The 27,830-nt window shown below is 52.4% G+C and overlaps 1 protein-coding gene across 3 annotated transcripts; it reads right to left on the reverse strand.

Moving 5' to 3' along the window:
• Positions 1 to 1,813: 1,813 nt before the first annotated feature.
• On the reverse strand, positions 1,814 to 24,142 carry LOC140899904 (caspase-1-like). 3 transcript variants are annotated; one of them, XM_073316198.1, is made up of 9 exons: positions 24,066 to 24,142; positions 20,613 to 20,885; positions 19,543 to 19,640; positions 18,160 to 18,333; positions 17,596 to 17,830; positions 17,317 to 17,469; positions 11,104 to 11,213; positions 8,447 to 8,552; positions 1,814 to 6,359 (listed from the first exon to the last, which is right to left on the reverse strand). In XM_073316198.1, the coding sequence occupies exons 1-8, from the start codon at positions 24,070 to 24,072 to the stop codon at positions 8,460 to 8,462; spliced, it is 1,143 nt and encodes a 380-aa protein (XP_073172299.1). In that variant the 5' UTR covers positions 24,073 to 24,142; the 3' UTR covers positions 1,814 to 6,359; positions 8,447 to 8,459. The 3 variants fall into 3 exon arrangements, with proteins under 3 accessions (XP_073172299.1, XP_073172300.1, XP_073172298.1); XM_073316199.1 differs by lacking the exon at positions 24,066 to 24,142 and having other exon boundaries at positions 19,543 to 19,628; positions 20,613 to 23,453; XM_073316197.1 differs by lacking the exon at positions 24,066 to 24,142 and having other exon boundaries at positions 20,613 to 23,452.
• Positions 24,143 to 27,830: the final 3,688 nt, after the last annotated feature.

Here is a 27,830-nt window from a genome sequence, read left to right on the forward strand (position 1 = left end):
AGAACCCTATTTCAGAACCACCTTCCTTTTCTCTAGCCAGGGAAGATGAAAATGCTTTCCCAGTGTTTAACACCACAATATTTAGTGACTGTCAGCAACTTCTGCTCAGGGAGGGGGGGCAAACTGAGGCAGAGAATCCTATGGTAATAAAATCAGAGCTGAGCACTAATAGCTTTTTCGTCCTATCTGTGTGGCTTCTGGAATGTCTGGAGAAATATGAACTCCAGCATGATTAAAGAAAGCATGTTCCTTTTCTTCGAGACAAGTTACAAGGAGATGCAAATAGAGTCAAGGTGACAAGCACCCAGCTGTGGGATGCAACCAGCCTGCTTGGTGGCTTTAAAGCAGCCGAGGAGGCATTCACATTCTGGAATTGACTGTCACTGAAACACAAAAGTGAGTCTCTAGCCTTCCTGTGCCTGCTAAAATCTTCCAAATGTGAACCAAGTGTAAGTGAAGCAGCAGGAGCTTCTCACGTCTGGGACTCAGATTCTGAGAGATGTGATCTTCCCTGTCCCCGTTCCCTGCCAACTGTATGGACACTCTTTAAAAGCACCATTATAGAGGCTCAAACTAAATGTACCCCCACTCCCAAAAAATACCACCATGGCTTAACAACAGAATAAAAAGTGGTTAGAGGCAAAAAGGCATCCTTCAGAAACTGGAAGTCAAATCTTACTGAAAAATAAATAGAAAGGAACAGAAGTTCTGGCAAGTCAGTGGGAAAGTATGCTAAGGCAGGCCAAGAAAGAATTCGAAGAACAACTAGCTAACGACACTAACAGCAACATTTTGTGTAAGTATACCCACCAAACAGGCAGTGGGGCCACTGGACAATTGAGGTACTAAACGAGCACTGAAGAAAGACAAGGCTGTTGCAGAGAAGCTAAATACATTCTTTGGATTGGTTTTCACTGTAGAGGATACAGGGGAGATCCCCACCCCCGAGCCATCTGTCCCAGCTTGAGGTGTCAATAGAGGAGGCTTTGTCACAAGTTAATAAATTAAACAGTAATAAATCACCAGGACCAGACGGTATCATGCAAGGGTTCTGAAGGAACTCAGATGTGAAATTGCAGAACTACTAACGGTGGTATTTAACCTATTGCTTAAATCAGCCTCTCTGTCAGATGACTGGAAGGTAGCTAATGCAACCCTGATTTTTTAAAAATGCTCCAGAGGCAGTCCTGGCAATCACAGCCTAACTTCCATACCAGGCAGATTGGTTGAAAGTACCGTAAAGAAGAGAATTCTCAGACACCTAGATAAATGCGATATGTTGAGGAAGAGTCAGTCAACCTGGCTTTTGTAAAGGGCAATCATGCCTCACCAATCTCTTAGAATTCCTTGAGATCTACAAACATGGATAGGGATGATCCAGTGGATAGAGTGTACTTGGACTTTCAGAAAGCCTTTGACAAGGTCGCTCATCAAAAGCTCTTCAGCAAACTAATCCCATAATCAGTCATGGGATAAGATGGATCAGTAACTGGTTAAAAGACAAGAAACAAAAAAAGTAGGAATAAATGGTTAGTTTTCACAACGGAAAGAGGTAAATAGCAGATGCACCCAATGATTTGTACTGGGACATGCTACTCAACATATTCATAAATGATCCAGAAAAGGGAGTGAGGTGGCAAAATGTGCAGACAATACTAAAAAGAAAAGGAGTACTTGTGGCACCTTAGAGACTAACCAATTTATTTGAGCATGAGCTTTCGTGAGCTACATGCATCCGATGAAGTGAGCTGTAGCTCACGAAAGCTTATGCTCAAATAAATTGGTTAGTCTCTAAGGTGCCACAAGTCCTCCTTTTCTTTTTGCGAATACAGACTAACACGGCTGTTACTCTGAAACCAGACAATACTAAATTACTCAAGATAAGTAAGTCCAAAGCAAACTGTGAAGAGTTACAAAGGGACCTCACTAAACTGGGTGATTGGGCAACAAAATGGCAGATGAAATTCAGTGTTGATAAATGCAAAGTAATGCACACTGGGAAAAATAATCCCAACTATATGTACAAAATGATGGGGTCTAAATGAGCTGTTACCACTCAAGAAATAGATCTTGGAGTCACTGTGGATAGTTCTCTGAAAACATCCCCTCAATATGCAGTTTTCAGAGTAACAGCCCTGTTAGTCTTTTGAAAGCAAAGTTTAGATGCTGGAGCACAAGCCACCCACCCAACTGCCTGGAGTCCTCCCAGGCCAGCCCGTGTGCCAGGAAGTCCAGAGGCTCATTCCTGACTGTGCCTAGAGCCGGGAGGCTGCACTCACAGTTTCTAGTAGCCTCTTGGCCCCCGGCCAGTGCTGTGTATCTAGCTCTGCAGAGGGGACTCACTAAACTGAATTGAGCAGAGCCTGGCTTGACAAATTTCAGAGTAACAGCCGTGTTAGTCTGTATTCTCAAAAAGAAAAGGAGTACTTGTGGCACCTTAGAGACTAACCAATTTATTTGAGCATGAGCTTTTGTGAGCTACAGCTCACTTCAATATGCAGTGGCAGTCAAAAAAGCTAACTAAGTTAGGAATCATTAGGAGAGGGATAGATAAAGAGAAAATATTACAATGCTACTATATAAATCCATGGTACGCCCACACCTGGAATACTGTGTGCAGTTTTGGTTACCCTATCTCAAAAAAGATATAATTGGAACAGGTGCTGCGAAGAGCAACAAAAATGACAAGGGGGACGGAACAGCTTCCATAGAAGGAGAGATTGAAAAGACTGGGACTGTTCATTTTAGAAAAGAGACGACTGAGGGGGTGAAAATAGAAGTCTATAAAATCAGGAACGTATGAAGAAAGAGAATAGGGAAGTGTTATTTTCCCCTTGACATAACACACAAACTAGGGGTCACCCAATAAAATTAATAGGCAGCAGATTTAAGACAAACAAAAGGAAGTATTTCTTCACACAACGCATAGTCAACCTGCCATCAGATGTTGTGAAGACCAAAAGCATACCTGGATTCAAAAAATAATTAGGTAAGTTCATAGAGGATGAACAGTCAATGGCTATTAACCAAGATGTTCAGGAACGCAACCCCATGTACCAGGGTATCCTTAAACCAACAACTTCCAGAAGCTGGGACTATTAGGGTGGGGGGAGCAGGTGGGGGTGGAGCAGGAATTGCTCTAGGGAAGGAAATGTAGAGCGGAGAAAGGTTAAAGATAATGGTGGTCCTGAGAGAGAGCCTGTTTCCTAGTGAGTGATGCTGAATGTGACAGGCTTCTGAACCAACCCTTAATAATGAGTGGGATTCTGCTGTGGATCGAGCAGTATGGAGTCCTAAACTTAGACCATGGGCCATCATGAAATTGGAATTGTTCCTTTCCACAGAATGAGCCTGACCCACTGAAATACAGTAATCAAGGTGGAGAGGTTTGTGGGAACCCTAAAATCATTCCTGGTATTGTCCAACGCCAAGCATTCAAAAGTCCTGCATCAGGCACCCCAAATTCCTGAGACTGGCTGCAATATACTGGGGTTCTGTTCACTGGTCTCCTAGGATTTGAGCTTTTGGGGGCGGTCACACTGAGATTTCCTCTGTACCCAAGAGAGCTAGAAACTTCCATCTCGTTTTCAAATGGAAGCTGAGATCCTCACATAATCACCTAACCCTAGGAGCTGGGGATTTGAGAAACAGCCCAGCGATTGTGAGATTAACAACATCTGAAGGGAGGGTCAGAGGATGCAGACACAAAGCATAAAGGAATAAAAGGCACTTCCCCCTTCCGCTCTCAAAGGCAAAGCCAGAACATGAATGTTGGACCCTTTGGCAGAACGTTGTGAAAGGCCCACTTTCAATGTACAAAGGAATTCTGTGGGCGAGACACCTGCAGACGCTATTATACCTCGGTCCTCAGGTTCAGACACAGTTGCTCCCTTCCCCATCTCTTCCCTTTTTTTCTGCTACCTTAGTCCTACACTGTAGCCGTTGGCTTAGCAGGCACTGAATTGAGTTTGATTAGTAATCAAGTGTTCCTTGCAGCCCCTCGATGGCAGAAAGAGGGATCGTGATGATTCTTTAGGTGTTACAGCAGAAGTGGGTTAAGACAGCTGGGGATTTATCTGCCAGTTTAGGGCTTCTGATGCCATAGCACCAATCGGGGCTGCGATGGAGCCTGCATTGCAGAGGATGATGTCCTTGCACCACTTCATGGCCTCTTAGGGCTGGTGTTTCAGATAGAAATACTCCTTATAGAGCCCTATGGTTCTCCTAACTCTGCTTTGGGAATACAGTCAGACAAGTCTGGGAGGCATCAAGAGCTTGATTTCTAGGAGGGCTGAGCACCCACAGCTGAACGTGAAACAATTTACCAAGAGTCCTGGTGGATTCTTTATCACTGACAATTTTTCAGCCAAGATGGGATGTTTCTTTCAAAGCTCTGCTCTAGGAATTAAGTTCGGGCAGGTCTCTTACCTGTGCTCTACAGGAGGTCACACTAGAAGGTCACAATGGTCCTTTTTTCCCTTGGAATGTATGAAATCGATGAACTAGAGCTAAAGGGAATTGCTGATTCTTGGCATCTCTGGAAATGAGGGTACAAATGGCCAGAAACAATCCATCGGAAGAGGTGCTCACAAGCACAGAAAAGTATTTTTTAAAATGGCCCCGAGATGAGTTCTGATGTCTCTAAAACCACCCAAACTGCCGTTCCCGTCCCTACACTCATCGCTTTTCAAGAACATGGTAAAACCACCTATAAAAGTAACCACAGGCAATGAGACAGGGAAACCGGAGAGAGTGTGCCCATAAAGCAGCACAACGGCGGAGAGGGGCAAGGACACCTCTGGTCCCAGGAGTTGCTTACTCCCTTGCCCCAGCCATAGGAATAGCCCAGAAAGCAACAAAGCTAAATTCTCCTTTCATCACTTCACTCCATTAGTCCTAGTTCTACCCCCCATGTATCATGCCAAAGAACCCTGCTCCCTTCCTGATGTTCTTGCCTTGTAGTGGTGTAGACGGGTGTCTCTCGCTCATCATTAAGGACAAAAAGGGCTGTTCTAGAGGGAGAGGGATCTGTTCTTAGCACTGGTGCCAAGGACAGAAGTGATGGGCTTAGGTTTTAATAGAGAAATGTGGGTTAAGCACTAAGCCAAATGTCATGGACCACTTGCAGCCTCAGCTCTCTGAAGTCTGGAGTTGACACTGGGCAGAATGTGGCCCTATAATTACGGAGAATGAGAACAAGGTAGCGAACAGCTCAGTGAGGTTGGGAAATCACCACTGCAACTATTCAAGGCTCAGCCTGGCTGCCATCTAGTGGGGATGACTTGGAGTGAGCTCAGTTAACCCAGCCTCGCTGTAAGGGGAACGGACACAGGCCCCTTCCATTCCAGGGGGTCTGTGAATCGCTGGTAGCAAGAGAAGACAGCTGCTGCTGGCTAACCTCCATGTTCCCCTCAGAGTTCAGCAGAATTAGCCTGGGTGATCAGCACCGGGTGTGAGCACTGGGTTAGTCTAACCTGGCTGTGAGCAGCCACACTGCAAAGCCCTGCCCAAATTACTGCGTCCCCACTGGTGCTGCGCTCCCCTGTGGGTCGCTAGCACCTTTGGGGCATAGCCCATGGTTCTTTGTGCTGCTGTAAGGTGAGCCGCTGTATGACTCTTTCCCAGTGCATTTGTGGAACACGCCTGTCCTGGGCACCTGGGGGGGATTGTGGGAAGGCAGAGGTGGACAGTCAGCACTCGAGTGATTTAGCTTTCATCCTTGCGGCAAAGTGAGCAGGCTCCCAGCCGCAGTGAAAGCAGCACCATGCTCGAACCCACCCTCAGCTGGGGCAGCTAGCCCAGGTGGAAAGCCCAGGAGAGAGGGTTTTATATGCGGAGGGGAGGGGACAAGAGCCTGGGCTAACTACAGTGAAGACGCCCCTGGTGTTGATATCCCTAATGGGAGACTCCAGCTTTTTACCAAGAAGGATGTGGCTGAGACTCACTTATCTGACTGTCCTGGGGACTCAAAGTCTGGCTACCAGAGGGAATGATCAGAGTGTGTACTGGATCTCAGGGATGGGGCCCTCTAGGATGTCAGTGCTGTAGGATCTAGATAGCTGGAGGGTGCTGCTGTCTCGCTAGGAAAAGCCATTTTATAGAGATGTGGCAGCAGGAGCTTCAAGGCTGATGCTATGGTTGTTCTGTCACAAAGAGAAGGCACTTCCCCAGGGGAAGGGGCTGGTGAGAAGCTGAAGGCACTTCTGGCAGTGCAGAGGAAAGCTACAGGCGGAAAGTGTGCAGGCAGCCGGAGGAGAGACCTTGAGCTTTGTGCCAGTGTTGAACGTGCAGACGCTGTCCTTCAGGAAGGTGCCGACGCTGACTGTGGCAGGGCCCCCATGGGACATGCCCTGTCTTATCTGGAGAGGAGAGAGAAGAGCAACAGTTCACCAGTGCAGCCTGGCAGCACGGGCCACACAGTGGCTCTTTCTCCCCAGGAGGGACTTTGCATTCGCTAAGGATGCCATGTGTATGGGAGTCTCATTTCTAGGCCGGAGCTCCTTCAGGCAAGCCTGGGGAACTCCCTTAGCTCTTAGGGATATCATACCCTTGAAGGCAGCAGGAGCAGGGTAGAACACAAGGCTGGTCCCTGCTGAATATAAATGCAGCTCTCTGAACGTCCTGTCACTTCCTTCCTCAGCAAAGACGGTCACTGCAAGACAGACACTGGCTCTTCCACCAGTGATTCTGCATCCCAGCGGTGCTCATCAATATCCCTTCCTCTGCCTCCTAGTCTGATCCAGTAAATGGGCCATTGCCTCTGATCTCCAGGGTCAGGGGTTTTGGGGAAGGGGATGGGGAGAGACTGAATTTGGGGAGCTTGAGAGAGGTTTTTACTTGTGCACATCTGTCCACTCTGCAGGGGTTTTACAACTGGTTTACACGTGTGCCCGGAACTCTGGGTGCCCTCCATCATAACAAACAGTCTTTTGCTCTTCTGTGACTCCCCCCAATCGGTCAGTGCCTTGCTGGTGATGCTGTGCCCAGAACAGTCAACTCGCCCTTGCTCCATCATTTGCTGTCTCTGTGTTTAACGCAAATCACTGGCTTATTGCACTACAACTTGTGGCTACCAAAGCCCCAAGCTCCCGCTCAGCAGCGCTGCTTCCTGGCTGGGGGTTTGTTTTGAGTGTTTTTTTCACAAAAGGAATTTTCTGCATTTCTCCACCATGAATCTCATTTTGTTATTTCCTGCCCACGTTTCTACACTCTGGGATTGGCCATGTCCCTGTTAATGGTCCCAACCCCGCCAACTTACTCCCCTCTCTTCCTTCACAATGACCGATATTTGATAAAAGCAGGTCTAACACTGTTCTTCCCACAGGATACATTGCTGCAGATCATTTCCTTTCTTTCCTGAGCCTCCTGCCGGTTTTCCATCCCAAGAGTATCACATCCAGCCCAGTGGGAGATCATTTCAGCTAAGAGTGTAATAAACTCAGGGGTGAAAGTAAGGCAGTACAGGCCGGTATGGTGTACCGGTAAAAAGTAGCCACCAGTACCGGCCCTACCGTTTTAATGTCGCTGCCCCTTTTTGCAGGGCCACTGATGGGGGTGCACAAAAGGGGCAGCAACGTTAAAGCCCCGGGCCCTTTAAATCACCGCTGGAGCCCCGGGCAGCATGGGCCAGGGAGCGCAGATGGACTGGCTGGGGGATGCTGACTCCCAGCCCCACCTCTTCCGCCCGAGGCCCTGCCCCTTCTGGGGGGGCCAGAGCAGCTCCGTGCTGGTAAGAGCTCCATTTTACACTCACCCCTGAATAAACTTCTGCTTTACTAATATCCAGCTATTGTAGCTGCTGCATTCCCATTCTCCACTACCTATATGGTTCAGTCTCAGAGAAGCTATTGTTTGGCTGAGATGATTTGCCCCTTCTCCCCATGCTGCTTCCTGCTCAGAGTTCCAGTGCCCTGGAGAGGATTACAGAGTTTTCTGTTTATTACATTGCTTCACTAGGGCTTGAAATTGCACTCTCCGGATGCCGAGTTTCCCTCCCCTCTTGCTTCTTTCCTCTTCCTTCCTGGAGAGCTGTAAATCTTGTGGCTTCCCCTGAGTTTCCCTAGAATTAACACTCCTTTTCTGTGATACGTGTCACTCATTTCTTCAAGCACAAAGCTGCTCTAAGAAGAGAGGATTAGCCACAGAAAGTTTTGACTACTAGAACTTGTCTGTCCAGGCCTTTTCCTTCAAACAGCCAGTGTCTACGGAGAGATTTTAGTTCAGTTCAGAGGATGGGGAGATCTAAGTCGCCTGAACCCTAACGTAAGGGGAGAAGCTGCCGTCGAAGTAGAATCTAGATCTGCCAGACCCTGGTCAATCTGGAATCAGGAATGGAAGGTGAATTTATGTGCTACATCTGGAACGAGAGCCCTGTCCCTTCAAAACATGTGCAGTTACTGGTCATAGTAGAAATGTTTGTTGAGAGACTCCAGAAGAAGATACTTACTGTGGGGCTGGTTCTAATGGCCTGGGAACAGATAGAACTTTTTTATCATGGTAGTTCTTTCCTTCGTGGGCATCTGACGAGGAAAATTTTGAAAAGAGAGCTGGACCTGAGATTGGGAGGAGAGGTCAGATCAGTCACAATTCCAGGGGACCGGCAGCACTTTAAACACAAAACAATCTGCTGCTAGAAAGCATGGACCTTGAATAACGTTGGGGAGAACAGGGAGAATCAGGAGCAGAAATTCCCCTGGGAATCTGCATGATGATCATGACAGCCAGGCTGCACCTCTACCTCCACTAGAGCACCTGCGTGCTCGAGCCACTTCTGGTACAAACACCTCACATGCTATGCATGTCACAGTGCGTGCCTGCCATGGCAGCCATGCCCAGGCTGCTCCTGTCGGGCCCAAGAACACAAGGAACGCTGCTGAGGTCACCAAAACCCTTTCTGAACAAACTCTCCAGGGCAGTGGCTCTTTGAGAACTGGATGGCAGGGCGGAGCTGGAAGGTTCCATGGCAGCTGGTGAGAGAGACAAAGAAAAAGGGGCTGGATGGGGAAAGGCAAGGGGAGGTAACAGTGTGGAGGAACCAGGGTCCCAGGCGGGAGAAGAAATGGACAAAAACCTGCCCCCACCAGAAGGCTTGGAGAGAAGATGGGGAGAGGGTCTGGGCTTGATGCAGAAATTATTGGGTGAGGTTCCCTGACCTGCATTATGCAGGAGGTCAGATTAGATCATTGCAATGGTTCCTTCTGGCCTTAAACAATGTGATTTGTGTGAGTCAGATTGACACAGAGAATGTCCCCACAGTCACTTCCCAGCAGAGCTGCAGGGTCTGCACTTACCAGCTGTGTAGTGGAGGAAAGTAAGTAAATTGTTTGTTTCTGAAATGTACATTACTGGACCATCTTTGGAACAACAGCTTGAGTGGGTATGGATGGAGGGAAGTTTCACAGCAGAACCCCATCCCAGGGCTGGACCCAGGCCCACAAAGGGATTTAGGCACCTGCAGCCCAATTTTAGGCACCATTGTGGCCCACAAAACTGCTGCTCAGCAGTAGGCACATAAACTCTATACTTCTACTGGAAACGTCTCCTAGACGCCTATATTCCTGCCGCTGGCCATGCACTCAAAGGCCCATCTCCCACCTAACTCTCAGCACAATCCTCAAGCTAGGTGGAGACAGACATTCCCCCTAGGGTGACCAGACAGCAAGTGTGAAAAATCAGGACAGGGGTTGGGGGGTAATAGGCGCCTATATAAGACAAAGCCCCGAATATCAGGACTGTCTCTATAAAATTGGGACATCTGGTCACCCTAGTTCCCCCACCTATCTTGCCTGTGGGGGACAGTCCAGTAGGTGTGCTCTGAGCATGCCTAACTCCATACAAAACAACTGGGGGATGGGGAGAGGACAGGAAGATGTGTCCTCTATCCCCCTGCTTAGGGCAGTCACCTGGGATGTGGGAGACCCCCGTTCAATTCCCTGCTCTGCCTGATGAGGAGGTGGGATTAGAACAGGATGAGCACTCTGACCACTGGACCGTAGGGTCACTCACACTCTGTCTCCAGCCCAGTTAATTATTTATCCACAGAGGAATGGCTGCAACAGGAGCGACCAGGGAGCCCCACAACAGACTATCCTAGAGCCCAGTGGTTAGTGTCCTCTCCTGAGACTCCTACTCAAGCAGATGAGGAACTTGAAGCTGGGTCTCTCTCATCCCAGGGGAGCCCTGACCACTAGACTAAGGTTTTGAGGGAGGATACGATTTTGTCACGGATTCTGTGACTTTAACAAACCTCTGCGAGTTCTTTGGCTTCAGCTCCAGCCTCTGCCATAGGCGCTGGAATCCCCCCCACCCATCACCCCACTTGGGTTGTCAGTGTCCCCACACAGGGCTCGAGCTTCACTCCCCCAAGTGGTCAGACACCCCTGTTATTTTTAGGAAAAGTCAGGGACGGGTCACGAGCTTCTGTGAATTTTTGTTCGTTGCCCGCGCCCTGTCTGTGATTTTTACTAAAAATACCCATGACAGAATGTTAGCCTTAGTTATGACAGAGGACGCCCCCACCCCTGGTCATATGGGGTGGAGCTGGGGTGCACCACCGCTGTTCCTGCAAGAAACAGCTCACACAGAGGGGTTCCTGGCTGTGGAGCACAAGGGGAGACAGGCACCTCCCTGCAGCCTGGGCTTAGGTGCCTAACGCTCTGCGAGGGATGGGGCTTAGCACACACCCCTCTCATTGGCATCTCCCATTGGCCAGCTTAGGTGGCTCCCCACCTACCACGCTGGCTTTTGTGGATGCCATCCTTTGGGCCTGTCTCCCCCCATGCACCTCACAGGGAGGTGGAATCCACTAGGTGGCAGGTTGCTTCCAATTCGGCACTGCAAGGCCTAGGTTCCTTTGTGGATCCGGCCAGGCCATTGCCTCTCCACTCAGATTCCCCTGAAAACGTGCGCTGTGAACTCTGCTAAGATTCCCCTGGTCAAACAGACACGGAGCACGTTTTTAATATACTGTGGATGCCTGTAGGGGATGATCTGCATGAGCAGCCAGAGCTCCTCATGGGGCTGGGGACAGGTCCCTGCTGTGGTACTGCTGATGGTTAGCAGGGGAGCGTGTTCCCAGTCACCCAGCAGGAAGGACAGAGTCACCTTTCGGAAGATCTCCTCCAAGGGGAAGCGCCAGGCATTGGTTCGGAGCTGCTCTATGAGGTAGGTGATGAAGACGGAGCCAGTTTTTGGAGATCTCCAGGACAAAGTGTCTGTGGAGAAAAAGGGCTGTTACACAACTTGGAGCAGGGCTGCTTCTCCCTCTAGACTATAACAGACACGGGAGATGTGGGGGCTGGGGCTATCACCCTTCACAGAGCAGCTGGGAGTGCTCAATGAGGCTGAAGATAAGGGAAGAGAAGAGGAATTACTAGGAGGGCAAAGCTGAGCGGTTCTGGCCAGTCGCTGCGGGGTGGGGGAGAGGAACAGGCGGGTCAGGCTGGTAAGGCTGTTCATTGGCGATCGAGGGCTGCGAGGGATTGCCACAGGTACAGCACTATGGCAAGCAGACCCATTCATAGCTGAGGCCAGAAGGGGCCTGTACCAGGGTGGCTTCCCCATGGGCTGGAGAGCTGAAGGCCAAGCCAGCCCTGTTGACAAGGATGAGCCACGCCTCAGGAGAACCAAGTGGTCCCATGGTAAAAGGCAGCCAGAAGCTGCAGGCTGAGGGTGGCTGAGCCTGCCAGAAGCAGGAGAAAGCTCTCCAGGCAGGGAGAGACGGACAGACCCTCAGGGCGGAGGGGCTGGGCCCAGCTGTAGCTGTAGCTCATGAAAGCTTACGCTCAAATCAATGGGTCAGTCTCTAAGGTGCCACAAATCCCCCTGTTCTTTTTGCGACTACAGACTAACAGGGCTGCTGCTCTGAAACCTGCCTCAGGCTGTGGTTTGTTTTGAAAGCCTTTGTGTTAGATGCTGGGAGAGGGAGCCTAAAATACAGTCAGGGGACCAGTGTGCACCGGAGGCTCAATACACAGGATCCTTTGTGTCTGAATTACTCTGTGAACTGTGACGTCTCCACGGGCTGCAGAAGAGACGAGACAGCCACAGAGAGGCTGGAGAGCAACCTCCAACCACGAGAAGGTGCTTGGGAGGCAATAGGTGGCCACACAGCTCCAAGGCCATTACAATGATCTAAGCCAGGGGTTTCCAAACTTTGCTCCCCCAAGGACTCCTTTGGCATTTTACTAAGTGTCCTGGACCCCTTTCATTCCCAGTCCTAGCAGAACGCCCTGCCAGTGCGACCCCCACACAGTGCGGTCACACTGCACGGGGGATGCCGTTTTGGTCTAAAAAGGGCTCCTCCATGCAGCAAAAGTGCCAGAACATTGTTCCGGCATATTCTGGCCCTGGCTCAAGGGACTGACCCTCATGTGACCCATGGTGGACCCCACTTTGGGAACTATTGATCTCCTGTACAGCACAGGCCAGAGAACAAATGGAAAGGGCAAAAGCAGAACAGATCTGAGTCTCTGGTTATCCCAGAGAGGGACTGTCACCTGCAAGGCTTTCTGGAAAGCTCGCTAGCTAGAGGGCTTCCCATTCCAAGTCTCTAGGTCACAGATCTCCTGCAGGAAATCCAGGGCTGTTGGGCCCTGACTGTACTACAGTACCATACCCTGTTACCCCCACTCTTTGTCTTCACCCATAACTATTTTACATCTGGGGACAATGTAGACCTTCAGATCAGCGGCACTGCTATGGGTACCCGCATGGCCCCACAGGATGCCAACATTTTTATGGCTGACTTAGAACAACGCTTCCTCAGCTCTCGTCCCCTAACGCCCCTACTCTACTTGCGCTACATTGATAACATCTTCATCATCTGGACCCATGGAAAAGAAGCCCTTGAGGAATTCCACCATGATTTCAACAATTTCCATCCCACCATCAACCTCAGCCTGGTCCAGTCCACACAAGAGATCCACTTCCTGGACACTACAGTGATAATAAATGATGGTCACATAAACACCACCCTATACCGGAAACCTACTGACCGCTATTCCTACCTACATGCCTCCAGCTTTCACCCTGACCACACCACACGATCCATCGTCTACAGCCAAGCTCTGCGATACAACCGCATTTGCTCCAACCCCTCAGACACAGACAAACACCTACAAGATCTCTATCAAGCATTCTTACAACTACAATACCCACCTGCTGAAGTGAAGAAACAGATTGATAGAGCCAGAAGAGTTCCCAGAAGTCACCTACTACAGGACAGGCCAAACAAAGAAAATAACAGAACGCCAGTAGCCGTCACCTTCAGCCCCCAACTAAAACCCCTCCTACACATTATTAAGGATCTACAACCTATCCTGAAGGATGACCCAACGCTCTCACAAATCTTGGGAGACAGGCCAGTCCTTGCCTACAGACAGCCCCCCAGCCTGAAGCAAATACTCACCAGCAACCACACACCACACAACAGAACCACTAACCCAGGAACCTATCCTTGCAACAAAGCCCGTTGCCAACTATGCCCACATATCTATTCAGAGGTCACCATCACAAGGCCTAATAACATAAGCCACACCATCAGAGGCTCGTTCACCTGCACATCCACTAATGTGATATATGCCATCATGGATTCACCAAGGGAAGGTCATGCCTGACTAATCTAATCGCCTTTTATGATGAGATTACTGGTTCTGTGGATGAAGGGAAAGCAGTGGATGTATTGTTTCTTGACTTTAGCAAAGCTTTTGACACAGTCTCCCACAGTATTCTTGTCAGCAAGTTAAGGAAGTATGGGCTGGATGAATGCACTATAAGGTGGGTAGAAAGTTGGCTAGATTGTCAGGCTCAACGGGTAGTGATCAATGGCTCCATGTCTAGTTGGCAGCCGGTGTCAAGTGGAGTGCCCCAGGGGTCGGTCCTGGGGCCGGTTTTGTTCAATATCTTCATAAAGGATCTGGAGGATGGTGTGGATTGCACTCTCAGCAAATTTGCGGATGATACTAAACTGGGAGGAGTGGTAGGTACGCTGGAGGGCAGGGATAGGATCCAGAAGGACCTAGACAAATGGGAGGATTGGGCCAAAAGAAATCTGATGAGGTTCAATAAGGATAAGTGCAGGGTCCTGCACTTAGGACGGAAGAATCCAATGCACCACTACAGACTAGGGACCGAATGGCTAGGCAGCAGTTCTGCGGAAAAGGACCTAGGGGTGACAGTGGACGAGAAGCTGGATATGAGTCAGCAGTGTGCCCTTGTTGCCAAGAAGGCCAATGGCATTTTGGGATGTATAAGTAGGGGCATAGCGAGCAGATCGAGGGACGTGATCGTTCCCCTCTATTCGACATTGGTGAGGCCTCATCTGGAGTACTGTGTCCAGTTTTGGGCCCCACACTACAAGAAGGATGTGGATAAATTGGAGAGAGTCCAGCGAAGGGCAACAAAAATGATTAGGGGTCTATAACACATGACTTATGAGGAGAGGCTGAGGGAGCTGGGATTGTTTAGCCTGCAGAAGAGAAGAATGAGGGGGGATTTGATAGCTGCTTTCAACTACCTGAAAGGGGGTTCCGAAGAGGATGGCTCTAGACTGTTCTCAATGGTAGCAGATGACAGAATGAGGAGTAATGGTCTCAAGTTGCAGTGGGGGAGGTTTAGGTTGGATATTAGGAAAAACTTTTTCACTAAGAGGGTGGTGAAACACTGGAATGCGTTACCTAGGGAGGTGGTAGAATCTCCTTCCTTAGAGGTTTTTAAGGTCAGGCTTGACAAAGCCCTGGCTGGGATGATTTAACTGGGAATTGGTCCTGCTTCGAGCAGGGGGTTGGACTAGATGACCTTCTGGGGTCCCTTCCAACCCTGATATTCTATGATTCTATGATTCTATTCAAGCCTAAGTTAATTGTATCCAATTTGCAAATGAATTCCAATTCAACAGTTTCTCGCTGGAGTCTGGATTTGAAGTTTTTTTGTTGTAATATAGCAACTTTCATGTCTGTAATCGCGTGACCAGAGAGATTGAAATGTTCTCCGACTGGTTTATGAATGTTATAATTCTTGACATCTGATTTGTGTCCATTTATTCTTTTACGTAGAGACTGTCCAGTTTGACCAATGTACATGGCAGAGGGGCATTGCTGGCACATAGAATCATAGAATCATAGAATATCAGGGTTGGAAGGGACCTCAGGAGGTCATCTAGTCCAACCCCCTGCTCAAAAGCAGGACCAATCCCCAATTAAATCATCCCAGCCAGGGCTTTGTCAAGCCTGACCTTAAAAACTTCTAAGGAAGGAGATTCCACCACCTCCCTAGGCAACGCATTCCAGTGTTTCACCACCCTCCTAGTGAAAAAGTTTTTCCTAATATCCAACCTAAACCTCCCCCACTGCAACTTGAGACCATTACTCCTTGTCCTGTCCTCTTCTACCACTGAGAATAGTCTAGAAACATCCTCTCTGGAACCACCTCTCAGGTAGTTGAAAGTAGCTATCAAATCCCCCCTCATTCTTCTCTTCTGCAGACTAAACAATCCCTGTTCCCTCAGCCTCTCCTCATAAGTCATGTGCTCCAGACCCCTAATCATTTTTGTTGCCCTTCGCTGGACTCTCTCCAATTTATCCACATCCTTCTTGTAGTGTGGGGCCCAAAACTGGACACAGTACTCCAGATGAGGCCTCACCAATGTCGAATAGAGGGGGACGATCACGTCCCTTGATCTGCTCGCTATGCCCCTACTTATACATCCCAAAATGCCATTGGCCTTCTTGGCAACAAGGGCACACTGCTGACTCATATCCTGCTGACTCACTTTAGATAAGCTATTCCCAGCAGGAGAGTGGGTTTGTGTGTGTGGGGGGGTGCGGGGGGTGTGAGAAAACCTGGATTTGTGCTGGAAATGGCCTAACTTGATTATCATACACATTGTAAGGAGAGTGATCACTTTAGATAAGCTGTTACCAGCAGGAGAGTGGGGTGGGGGGAGGTATTTTTTCATGCTTTGTGTGTATATAAAAAGATCTTCTACACTTTCCACAGCATGCATCCGATGAAGTGAGCTGTAGCTCACAAAAGCTTATGCCCAAATAAATTGGTTAGTCTCTAAGGTACCACAAGTACTCCTTTTCTTTTTGAGAATACAGACTAACACGGCTGTTACTCTGAAATTTGTCAAGCCAGGCTCTGCTCAATTCAGTTTAGTGAGTCCCCTCTGCAGAGCTAGATACACAGCACTGGCCGGGGGCCAAGAGGCTACTAGAAACTGTGAGTGCAGCCTCCCGGCTCTAGGCACAGTCAGGAATGAGCCTCTGGACTTCCTGGTACACGGGCTGGCCTGGGAGGACTCCAGGCAGTTGGGTGGGTGGCTTGTGCTCCAGCATCTAAACTTTGCTTTCAAAAGAGGCCTCCTGCCAGTGTTCTCTCTAGTTTTTTACGTCCATGTGTGGAATGAATTTTGTTATGTGCATCAATATGGAGGTGATATGTGGTGGGGATGGGGCCAAGGGGTTTGGAGTGTGGGAGGGGGCTCAGGGCTGGGGCAGAGGGTTGGGGTGTGCCGGGAAGAGGGCTCTGGCTGGGGGTGCGGGCTCTAGGGTGGTCCCGGGGATGAGGGGTTTGGGGTGCAGGCTGTCCCGGGGCTGCGGCAGGGAGAGAGGACTCTCCCCAACCCTCTCTCCCGCAGCAGCATCTGGGCTGCGGGGGAGAGGCCCCTCTCCCCACCGCAGCAACTCGAGGGCTGGGGGAGAGCGTCTCTCCCCACCGCAGCAGGTCCGGGGCAGGGGCCAGGGGAGAGGCACCTCTCCCCGCTGCAGCCCTAAGCACCTGTGTGGCCCTTGATAGGCTGCTGTGCAACGCGCAGCTTAGAGGGAACTTAGACACCCGAAGGGAGATGTCAGAGAGCCAGGTCGAGAGACAGGATTGAACGGCAGGAGACAGGCGAGGCATGGAGAGAGCTGTGTGAGCCATCAGCATAGAGATGAGAGCTGAGTCCTGTGAAACTGTCCAGAGGGTGAAGGGAGATGAACCAAGGGCAGAGCCCCTGGGAATTCCCTGAGAGTGGCAGGGGGCAGCCCCACTAAAAGGGCTCATGTTCAGAGGGGTAGGAGAGGACAGTGTCTCAGTGCCCAGCGAGTGGCTGGGAGGTTGAGACTGGAGTAGAGGCCCTAAGGGCTGGCCAGGAGGAGGCTACTGGAGGCCGTGGTGGGAGCAGATCAGCAGAGCAGAGAGAGCAGATCGGGGCTGGGAGGGACCCCAGGCAGAGCTGGATGCATGGGCTCAGCCAATTTAGAGCCAATGCTCTCGGTGCATGTCACAGCCCCATCCCCCACAGTCCCAGGCCAGCTCCCGGCAGCCAGTTACCTGGTGTTGTAGCTTGGAAACAGATGAAATCGCTCTCCACGTGGATTTGGTGACTTGCATCATCTTCTAACCCTTCAGGGGGCAGCGGAGCAAGGCTGGAGCCATCTCCCGGGAGCTCTGCAGAGTCACTCACCCACACCTGTCCGTCGTTCTCTGGGAAACATGGGCACCAGTTACAGCCAAGATCAGGCCATGTTTTCCCGTTCCCACATCCCCGTTCCAGTGGGTGCCCTTCCCCTGGTGGCAGGCCACCAGCCCCGTCCCAGAGTGCAGGCTCACCCCCACGGCAGGCCTGAATGATGATCACTTTGGGTTTTTCCAGCAGTGCCTGGCAGTTCCTGTTGTTGAAGGTGCTGTAGATGGTGTCAATGGGAAGGATGTCTGTGGACTCGTCTTGGCAATTTGTCCCGCACAGGCCAGCCCTGACGCCATGAGACATGAGCACAAGGAAGGTGCTATCCGAGGTCCGGTGCTCGTTCCGAGCAGCAAACTGCTTCAGGGTCTCCACCATGGCCTGAAAGCAACGCAGGGACAGCAGTGTCAGTGAACAGCAGCCAGAAGAATGACTGCTACTCCTGCGAGCACCATTGAGGGGTGGCGGGGCAAGACCTCCCGCAGCAGCAGCCAGTGCTCTCTTGGATGGAGCATTCCATGGAGAGAGTGTTCCCATCCCAGAGAGGGCTTTGGGAGAGATCTGACATCCCCCTACTGGCAGCTCCTAGGAGGAACCAGCCCCAGGACCCTTGCCAAGGGGGGACTGAGCCAGGAATGAACCAAGCAAAGGTCACAGCATCTTCCCTAGGGGCCTGAGATAGTCACTGGTGTCTTGGGGAGATCCTGTACCTGGGCATTTAAGTTGCAGTGGATTTCCACCTTGTATCCCAGCCCTTCTAGAAGCCTCTTCATCCCTTTCATGTCCACGTCAGCCCCGTCCCTCCTGCGGAGATGGTCAAACTCAACATTACAGATGATGAGGGCCAGGCGGGTTCGCGTCGCCTTGTCCTGGATGGAATAGATCTGTAAGAAAGGAAAACTCACGCTGGGCCGGTCACGACGCAACCCTCACTTTAGCGGCCCAGTGCACGTGGCAGGATGGAGCCATGACCCATAGGGAGGTTGTTACCCACATCTCTAGATACCACTCCTCAAATTACCAAGGAGCCCCTTCTGCTCCATGCCCCTTAGCATCCCTACAAGGAGACTGTCACATGGCTTCTGGGCAGTAGGGTCTCTGTGGAGGAAGAGTGGCCTCCCCAAGTACCCTCTCATGGGGGCTGTTGTTGAAGGGGAAAGGGTCTATGTCATCCTGGTGGATGCAGCCAAACTTAGCCCAGTACGATACACACAGCCAGAAACATAGCTGGGGCCACTACAGCCAAACACCCCGGCACAGCTGGGCCAGAGGCTGAGTGGGGAGAGCTAGGATCCAGCCTGATCCCAACGTCTGCATAGGCAGGAGGTGGAGCATGGGGTGGTCTCTGACTGGGGTTCGTGTCAGCTGGTGGAGGGCTACTGTAGTTTGAGTGTGTGCGGTGGTTTCTAATGGGGTCTGCTAGCAAAAACGAGTCTGTGAGGCTGCGCAAAACCCCAGGAAAGCACTGCCTTGGGCCGGAGCTCCTGCCTTCAGAGCGTTTTTAAGGGGCCAATGGAGCATGAGGATGATCTTGGTCTTTGGTGTATAAAGCAAACCTGCCTGTGATTAGTCCCTCCTGCCCGCATCGCATGGGGCTGGCTGGGCATGGCCTCCACAGAGGAGCCTGCAGCACCTTCACAAGCATCATGGAGAAGCTTCGCTTCCTCTTGGTGACTGGTCCCCAACTGCTCGGGTGACCTAGGGAGGGCTCGGAAAGGTCTTGCTGCTTCCAAGGCTTCCCCCTCCCTGACACCACACAGCTGGTCTGGCGCTGGGCGCAGCGACCAAGGGATCGGATCAGCTGCCCCAGGCCATCACGCTGCTGTCAGTGCTTCAACGGGATCTAGCAGAAAGGGGCAACTTGCAGTCTCCGTGCAGCTAAAATCAAACACTGTCAAACCGCCGAGACCACCACTCCTCTGGCTCCACATGGCACAGACAGAGGTGTAGGGCTTGGGGGGCAAAATTGTCAAGGGTGCTTTCCACACCCCCTGCAGCCCAGTTGCTGTAGCCAGCAGGCTGTGCCTGAGCTCTGGGGTCTCTGCCACACACACACGACAGGGGAGGAGCCCAAAGGGAGCAGCACAGAGCACCTCCTTTGCTTCCTCCTTCTGGATCCGCTGGACGAATTCCTGGGGGCAGGGACAGATCCATTCCTGAGATGGCGCTGGCTGGGTTTCTGCAGCAGACCCTGGGATCATAAACCCCACATTAGCTGAGAGGAGGCAGTTAGTAGCTGGGAGCCACACGTGCTGTCCTGAAATCCCCACTGGGAAAGGCAGAGGAAGAAATGCAGAACAGCCCACGTCTCCTCCTGAGACAGGGAGCAGCAAGGCGAGGTGGCTCACCCTCCACACTGGCTAGTGCGATGGGTTGGGTCTGCGACGGCACAAGCCACTGCCTGCTGGGGGGCTGGGATAGGCAGGGCCATGACTGTCCAACTTGGGGGAGTATCCCCCATTCAGCAGAGACAGCCTGAGTTGTCCCTCTCCATCACCATGTCTGCATAGCCCCTCGACTGCCACTATGCACCTGGGAGTGACAGGATCATGGAATGTGGTGGGTGGACTCAGGGCATCCCTGCCCCATTGTGCCACGGGTTCCCTGCTCTGGAAAGAGGGCAGCATCTCCACACTCTGAGCAGCATCTGGGGCCTGGCTCAGCTGCTGCCAAGCCCTTGCACCAAGGGGAGATCACAGTGTGAGGAACCCCACCCCCAGCAGGACACTCATGGGGCTGGGCGAGCACCTCTGCCGCTCAGGGCAGGAAGCTGCTCTGTCCTTTGCTGATGCCCAGCAGGGAGGTGTGGGTCAGCCTGGCCTCTCTTGCTGCCCTGTTGTTGGGAATCAGGGGCCTGGGGAATCCCAGTGCAGACAAAGGCTGTGTTTGGAAAGAGCAGGGCACGTCTGTGACATTGGCTCTGCCATTGCTGTGGCTAGTGGGAAACATGGGCCCAGGCAGCAGCACCCAGGCCTTTGCAGCTCATTTAATAACCAGCATGCACATGTCACACACCCTGGAGGGGGAGAGAACCCTGCACGGAGAGGGGCTCCCAAAGGCCAGCGCCCATGGGAGAACCCCTGCCCAGCCCAGCCTCCTGCCCAGCTGCCCGTGCATGCAGCCCCACAGAGACTGGAGAATCGGCTGTTGTGGCACCACTCACCCGAGGGGGGTCTGAGCCCCAGCTCCGAGGCCAGGTGGACGTCTCTGAAGCAGAGGCTCTCGATGAATATTTCACTGGCTCTGGCACCCTTTTTCCTCACCCCATCAATCAGACACCTGGCTTGGTCGCTCTTCTTACTGCAGCTCTCCCTCACCTCCTCCACTTCCTCCTCGTTCAGCACCCGTCTCTCCAGCAGGTCGTCCAGGAGGGTGCTGATCACAGCCTTGCTCACACTCTCCACAAACCTGATCCGCACGTTGCTTAACTTCCGGTCTGTAAGAGCAGCCATGTGAGCCCCTGGGGCCTCCCCTGGGGCCCCGCCAGCCCTCGGGGTGTTTGCACCTGCCCATGGCGGCGCCAGGCCCTGTGTGCTATACCAGGCAGCTCCTTCGCATGGGGGTTGCACTAGCGGAGCTCCCGTAGGGACCAGCTGATACAGCCATGGCCCACCCCACAGCCTTCCACGTACACCCCACACATTCCTTCACACACAACCCCCCGATCTCCCACTCACTCCACCAGCCTCCAGCGCCTGACAAGCACTCACACACACTGGGCTGGCTCGCTAGCCCGGGACTTTTTTATGAGGATTCCATTTCGTTTTCCAGACTCGCAGCCTTCATTACAGTGAGTCCCTCGCTGTTCCTGGCATGACAAGACCCTGCAGTTAGCCCTGCCTGTGGCTGCACTGCTCGGCACGGGGAGGCCTGTCCCAGCCCTCAGTGAGGAGTTAGCTCAGACCTCCAATGGCAATGTCGGTAACTGTTTCACGTGTGAGTAAATGGTCAGGTTAAACGCTGTTGGTGGCCGTGACAGCTGCTTGCAGTCAGGGTAAAGAAGCAATTAAGCTCCCTTGTGGAACCAGAGAGCTGACACAAGAGGAGCGCCCGCCCATGCCAGCCCATAAGGAAGCCAGCTACGGCTGTGGAGGGATTTCACTGAGTGAGGGTTGGGGCGGGGTGTGTCTGAGAGACACGGCAGACGCACCAGAGGAGCAGCAAGGAAGCACCAGACACAGCCATGTTTCCATGGGTTGTGCAACCCTGAGAAAAGCGCAGAGCTGCAGGAGCTGCGAGGCCAGAGCCTGGTGACCCAGAATGCCCAGCTGCTCGGCTCTGCGCTGAACGGGCAGGAAGTGGCAGAGCTAGAAGGGCTAATGAGTAGTCTTAACTCTGCCCCTCCCCAGAGTGACACTGTCTGGCTTCTCTTTTGCAATGGGGACATGGCTCCCTTTGTGTTACAGCCTGCCCGCAATGGGGGAGCGGGAGGGGAATATCATAGGGAACTTAGGGCTGGGCTACACTGAAAATTCACATCGGGCCTAGCTACGTCTCCCAGGTGCAAATCAATCCACGCCCTCGAGAGAGAGACGCAGGACAAGTCTACGCTTAAAAGGCTGCATCAGCACAGCTGCACCCGTCTTCACAGCGCTTAAGTGAAGACGCCCCTACACCGGCGGGAGAGTTTCTCCCATTGGCGTGATTAATCCACCTCCGCCCGAAGCAGTAGCTGTGTCCACGGGACAAGCTCTCACTGACACAGTGCTGTCTGCCCAGGCTAGGTGGGTGTAACTACGGCGCTCGGGGGCATGGATTTTTCACACACCCAAGCATCTAAGTCTGTAGTGTAGCTCTGGCTGTATGCCTGTATCTATCCAACCCATCCCCTGGTGGAGGAAGTGCTAGGTCAGTGGAAGAATTCTGCCATCAATTTAGCTGCCTCCTCTTGGGGAGGTGGATAAACGACAGTGATGGGAAACCCCTCTCCTCGCTGCAGGGAATGGCCCCACTGCCACGTTTGAAGTGCAGACATCCCCTAAGGCCTGGACTACACTAGGAAATTTGGTCAGTAGAACTCCACTCCTCAGAGCAACGCAGTTAAACCGGCCTAAGCCCTGGTGTACACAGGGCTAGCGCTCTTGGGAGGTGGCGTGCATGTGCCGATGGGAGAACCCCTCCTAGCAGGGTAGGAGGGATTCACTGACCGCTCCAGCCGCACCCCTGTGGCGTTAAGCCCTGAGTGTGTAAACGTAACGCCGCCACTAGTGCTGAAAGCTCGGAACTGTTTTTCCTAAAGCTCCCAGGTTGTCTATAGCCCAGGGCTTGCCCTTGGGGAAGCAGGGAGGGCACCAGATCACTTCTTGACTGGGGGCAGTGTTGCCAAGGCCAACGGTGATGGACTAGGCCCAGAGCAAGCTCCTGCCCAGCCCAGGAGGAGAGTCAGCTCCAGCTAGACACCTAAACCCAGATCGAGGCACCCAAGTGCGAATAGCCTGCAATAGTCAGGCCACGTATTTCGGGACCTAAATACCCAGGCGAACATGTTGGCCTTAACCTTCGCCCTCGTTCCCCCTTCTGTAAATGGGGCCAGGGAACAGCCTGTCACGGGCAGGGTGGGGTATGGATGAAGCGCTAACAATCCCCAGATGGCATGTTCAGCCCTGAGCAGCCAGGGAGCTAGTGGCCCCGACACCCAGCTTCTTTGCAAAAATCTTTCTATTGCAGGCAGCCGGGCCTGGCCCCAGCTCACACTGACGGGCTCTGCACCTGTGGCAGGAGGCTCCCTGCTTGTGCAGGTTCGGCCACATCGCAAAGGGTCCTTGGACTGGCTCTCCCTGAGCTCCTGCCATTGACTGGCCAGGTGGGGGAGCAGGGGAACGGGCCAGCTCTGTGTGGGGCACAGGTGGGGGACGCTGTGGCACTGGTCTGGGGCTGCTGGCCAGCTCTCCCTAGCCCAGGCTGGATTCAATACCTTGGGGCCCTCCCTCAGGGTATGCTTTATTCCTTCAAAAAAAACCCACCCAAAGTAACACAAAACAGGCTGCAGGAGCCCCGCCTGCCCCCTCTAGGGCCAGTCCACCCCCCCCGCCCCTCCCCCTCCTGGAGCTCTGCGCCAGCTGAGCTCCCTCAGCCCTCCACAAACCCCTGGCCCCTTCCCAGCTGGGGCTGAAAACTGAACAGGGCTGGCTGGCCTCACGCCCTTAAAGGGGCCAAACATCCCCTGTGACACGTCGCTTGTGGGGGGAGTGAGGAACGAGAGGGCGCTGGCCCCGTCTGAGCAGAAGGTGGCAAGGAAGGCGGGATACCATGGAACAGTCCTCATCGGGGCGGGGAGCAGAGTGGGTAGAGGGTGGGAGGGGGGCTGGCGCCATCCAGAGGGAGTGGGCAGGGATTGGGAAGTTGGAGGGGGGGCTTGCCCCATCCGGAGGGGAGGAAGGAAGGGGGGGAAGAGCACAGCACCAGCCCCCCCCCCCCTCCCCCCCCGGAGGAGCAGGCAGGAGCATTTACTCAAGCCCAGAGGCCTGGCCTCGTGTCTGGCAGGAGCAGAGGCTGCCCACGCCTGCAGCTGCCAGGCCCCAGGCAGGGTGTGCACCAGGGCCTGAGGAGGGGGGACAAAGCAGAGCCCAGCCTCCCTCCTGTCTCTACCTGAGGCTGCCCAGGCCCCTTCACTCACCAGCCATCGTCCCCAGGCTGAGGCCCCGCTCAACCTGCACCGTCCACCAAGAAGTCTCCGTAACAGAAAGTGAAAGTGATGCCTGGTACCCTCCTCTTCCTGCCGCTCCCAAAGCCTGCGCTGGTGTAAGGGGAGCGGGGCTCTGCACACAGGCAGGGTGGGGATGGCTAGGAGACAGGGCTCCAGACAGGGCCCGGGGCCCAGCCCCACTCTGAACTCAGCGTGTTCAGCCAGAAGCGGCTGGTTGAGGGAGCATTGCTCCTCCAAGGGCACAGGGCTCTCCCCAGCCCTGGCCAAAGTGGTGGTGCACCCTGGGGTAGGCCCCCCAGCCTGGCTCCCTGCCGGTGGGCTCAGAGGGTATAAGGGGGGCCACATGCCATGCAGCACCACGGCCAGCCCACTCTGTGGAGCAAAGCTGCCTTTAGAGAGACATGAGAGGGAAGGGTCCCAAGCTCGTCCCTTCCCCATGCCTAACCCCCATGCACCTCTGGCTCCCACCTCCTGTTCTCAGCTGTCTGCTTTCATGGGGTGCAGCCCTAGGGTGACCAGATGGCAAGTGTGAAAAATCGGGATGTGGGGGGAGAATAGGTGTCTACATAAGAAAAAAGCCCAAATCTCGGGACTGTCCCTATAAAATCAGGACATCTGGTCACGCTATGCAGCCCTCGCCCTAGGGAGGCTGGTGAGCTGGAGAACAGTGCGGCAGCTGAGGCCTGGCACACATGGGGGATTTCTGAGCCAGGCCCCAGATCAGCATCCAGGCCCAGGGCAGGGTGTGCAGCAAAGGCACAATTCTCTGTGATAATCAGCCCTTCCTTTCACAGCAATGAGCACTGGGAACAGAGGACCCAGGGAATAAATGACACCTGGCAACCCCTGTGATTTTATTTCAGAGTAACAGCCGTGTTAGTCTGTATTCGCAAAAAGAAAAGGAGGACTTGTGGCACCTTAGAGACTAACCAATTTATTTGAGCATGAGCTTTCGTGAGCTACAGCTCACTTCCTCAGATGCATATCGTGGAAACTGCAGCAGGCTTTATATATACACAGAGAATTTTATTTTATTTATTTTATTTATTTTATTTATTTAATTTGATTTTATTGCAAGTCTCAGATGCAAGACCCTAGCTCCCATAGGCAGGAAACCCAGCACCATTACTAGGCGGCTACTGCCACCTGCTGGTTGGCCAGGGGAGGTCAGTCTTGGAGCTTTGCCAAAGAACAAAACAAAGCTTCAGAGTTTTCGCAAAAAGAAAAGGAGTACTTGTTGGGGCTCCTTTAGGGGGAGGATTGCCACACGGCCTGTCGCAGGCTTGCTGTCCTTCTCGTAGCCTCACTGATTGGGCCCTGGTTATTTGTCTGCTTCACCATCTCCTTCCTGCCCAAGGCTGGAGCACAGCACACACAGCCTGAGCTCCAGGGTGCACTGGAGAACAAACAAGTCAGCCGAATCCAAGGGAAATTCCTGTCTAACTCCCTCTTGGGGTACTGAAAGGAAGGAGGTCCTACCTTGATGGAAAACCCACCCCCACTTCAGTCACTGTGTTAGGATATAAATGTTCAAGCCTGTCTGTAAAGGCCTAGACTCTAAGAATTTAGGTGTATTCTTATTACTTGGCTAGTTAGAGGTATAAAAGAAAGAATCAAAATCACTGTCTGCCAGTGTAAGGTCCTTCTCTTATTGTGACAGTCTGAGGCCCTGTGCTTAGGCTAAGGCCTTTGGCCAAGCAACAGAGGCAGCCATAAGCTGGGAAGCAACCGGTCACATCCTCACATTCCAACCTAGTCCCATTGAAATCAGGTGCTATTGGGCTGTTAGGAATACACTCCTGTCCTGATAACGCCTGTCACCTCCAGAGAAAGGGAAGTGCCTAGAAGATGTAAAAGGAAACTTAGTTTGATAGCATCCTGTCTGGCAAGAACTCACTTATCAATACTGGGATGTGAAATCCTCACTTCTGTATTGTTTTGTCATTATAGTTCCCACTTTGCTATTGTTTATTGGCATGGCCTCTGTCTGGTTCTGTGATTGTTCCTGTCTGCTGTATAATTAATTTTGCTGGGTGTAAACTAATTAAGGTGGTGGGATATAATTGGTTACCTAATCATGTTACAATATGTTAGGATTGGTTAGTTAAATTTCAGTAGAATGATTGGTTAAGGTATAGCTAAGAATATTACTATATAAATTAGGGGCAAACAGGAAGTAAGTTGGGATTTGAAAATAAGGAAAAAGGAACTTGTATTTAAGCTTGCAGGAAGTTCACCCCAATAAACATCGAATTGTTTGCACCTTCGGACTTCGGGTATTGTTGCTCTCTGTTCATGCGAGAAGGACCAGGGAAGGAAGCGGGTGAAAGAATAAGCCCCCTAACACCTTGGTGCTGGGACGTGGATACATCGCATTGGAGAGGTGAGTGGCAGCCTGTAAGTCCCCCTCCCCAACAGTCCGCGCAGCTGTTTGGAGGGGGTATGGCGAACTCTCGTGATGGTAGTTGCGGGTTCTGGCAAGCTGGGGTAACGGATTTTTTGAACAAATGGATAAGGAAGAATCAGGGCCCATACCAGGTTCAGGGGCTCACCTGGGATGAGATTGAGAAGGAGATGGGAGAGGTTTTGGGAGACCCCAAGGGAAAGGAGTGTAGGAAAAAGGGAATGGTATGACAAGGTTTGTGTGCTGGGATGGCATACTGGGTAAAAAGGGAAGCTGATCTCCTCCAACACAGTAAGGATTTGGAGGGGATTGTGGATCAGCAACGGATTTTAACAGAAAAATCCGTGTTAGCAGTAGAGGTAGCGGATTTGAAGGCAAGGGATGCTGCACGGACAGAGGAGTCTTGTGAGGCAATCTGGAGAGAGAGGGACGAACTGCTGGGGAGAGTAGGAGACTTAGAGGAGGAATTGTATCATTGTGAACATGGGGGCAATGGACTTGGGGACCCCAAACCATCCGCCCCACTAATGGAACTGAAGGAGACACCTCCACCACCCTACCCTGAAAAAACACTGTACCCACCACTGCCGGGGGACGTTGTAAGCCGGCGATCCACAGTTACAGCCCCTGCGAGAGAGGCTACCCGGGAGGAACTGCAGGAGGCAGGAATAGTGGCCCCAGTTGCGGGGTGGGGGGACCATGCCCCACAAGTAGTGAACAGGCAGAAATCCGCCCCTTGTCCCTGAAGGACCGGGAGGCAGTACTGGGCCGTTTGGGAAAGGTACCCCGGGATGATTGGGATCAGTTTGTGCTGTGGCTAGTGGAGGTGAGCAGGGAGATGGAGGGTCTAACTCGGGAGGACCAGGTGATCTTATGGCGTAGTCTTTTGGGACGAGGTACCTTGGGAATCGATGTGGCAGGAGTGGCAAACCCATTTCTAATCCCCGGACAGGTGGCAAAACCCTTGTTTGGGGTGTACTCTCGTACTGCGGGGATGAATAAGATGAAGCGAATCCCTGGGGAAACAGGGCGGGATACACTTAATCGCATACAGGCCTGGGCACGGTGCTGGGTGGATCCCCTGGACGGTCCATGGCTGATGCCCCAGGCAGGGCCACCGGGACCTGGTGGGGGTGTGGAGCAGGGTAGGGGTGTGGAATTGCTGGAGAAATGGTTGGAGCTGAGCAATCCGCAGTTCGTGGGGCATTTAAGGTTGCAGCACCCTGAACTTGCTCCCAATCAGCTACCCCAGTTTCTGGAACAGGCAGATGTGTGGAGGCAGATGCATCGGGGGAAGAGCCTCTCCATGCTATTACTGCAGGGGATCAATA

Source organism: Lepidochelys kempii, chromosome 17 (assembly GCF_965140265.1).
Source record: "Lepidochelys kempii isolate rLepKem1 chromosome 17, rLepKem1.hap2, whole genome shotgun sequence".
Lineage (NCBI taxonomy): Eukaryota > Metazoa > Chordata > Testudines > Cheloniidae > Lepidochelys > Lepidochelys kempii.

Bases quoted from the DNA above. Each gene is read 5' to 3' on its own strand.
- LOC140899904 (XM_073316197.1), bottom strand. From the start codon at position 20,901: ATGGCTGCTCTTACAGACCGGAAGTTAAGCAACGTGCGGATCAGGTTT. The intron at 17,470-17,595 runs GTGAGCCTGCAC...CATGTTTCCCAG, and splicing joins CATTCAGGCCTGCCGTGGGG to AGAACGACGGACAGGTGTGG. The intron at 8,553-11,103 runs GTGACTCTGTCC...TCCCAATCTCAG, and splicing joins TGGAGGAGATCTTCCGAAAG to GTCCAGCTCTCTTTTCAAAA.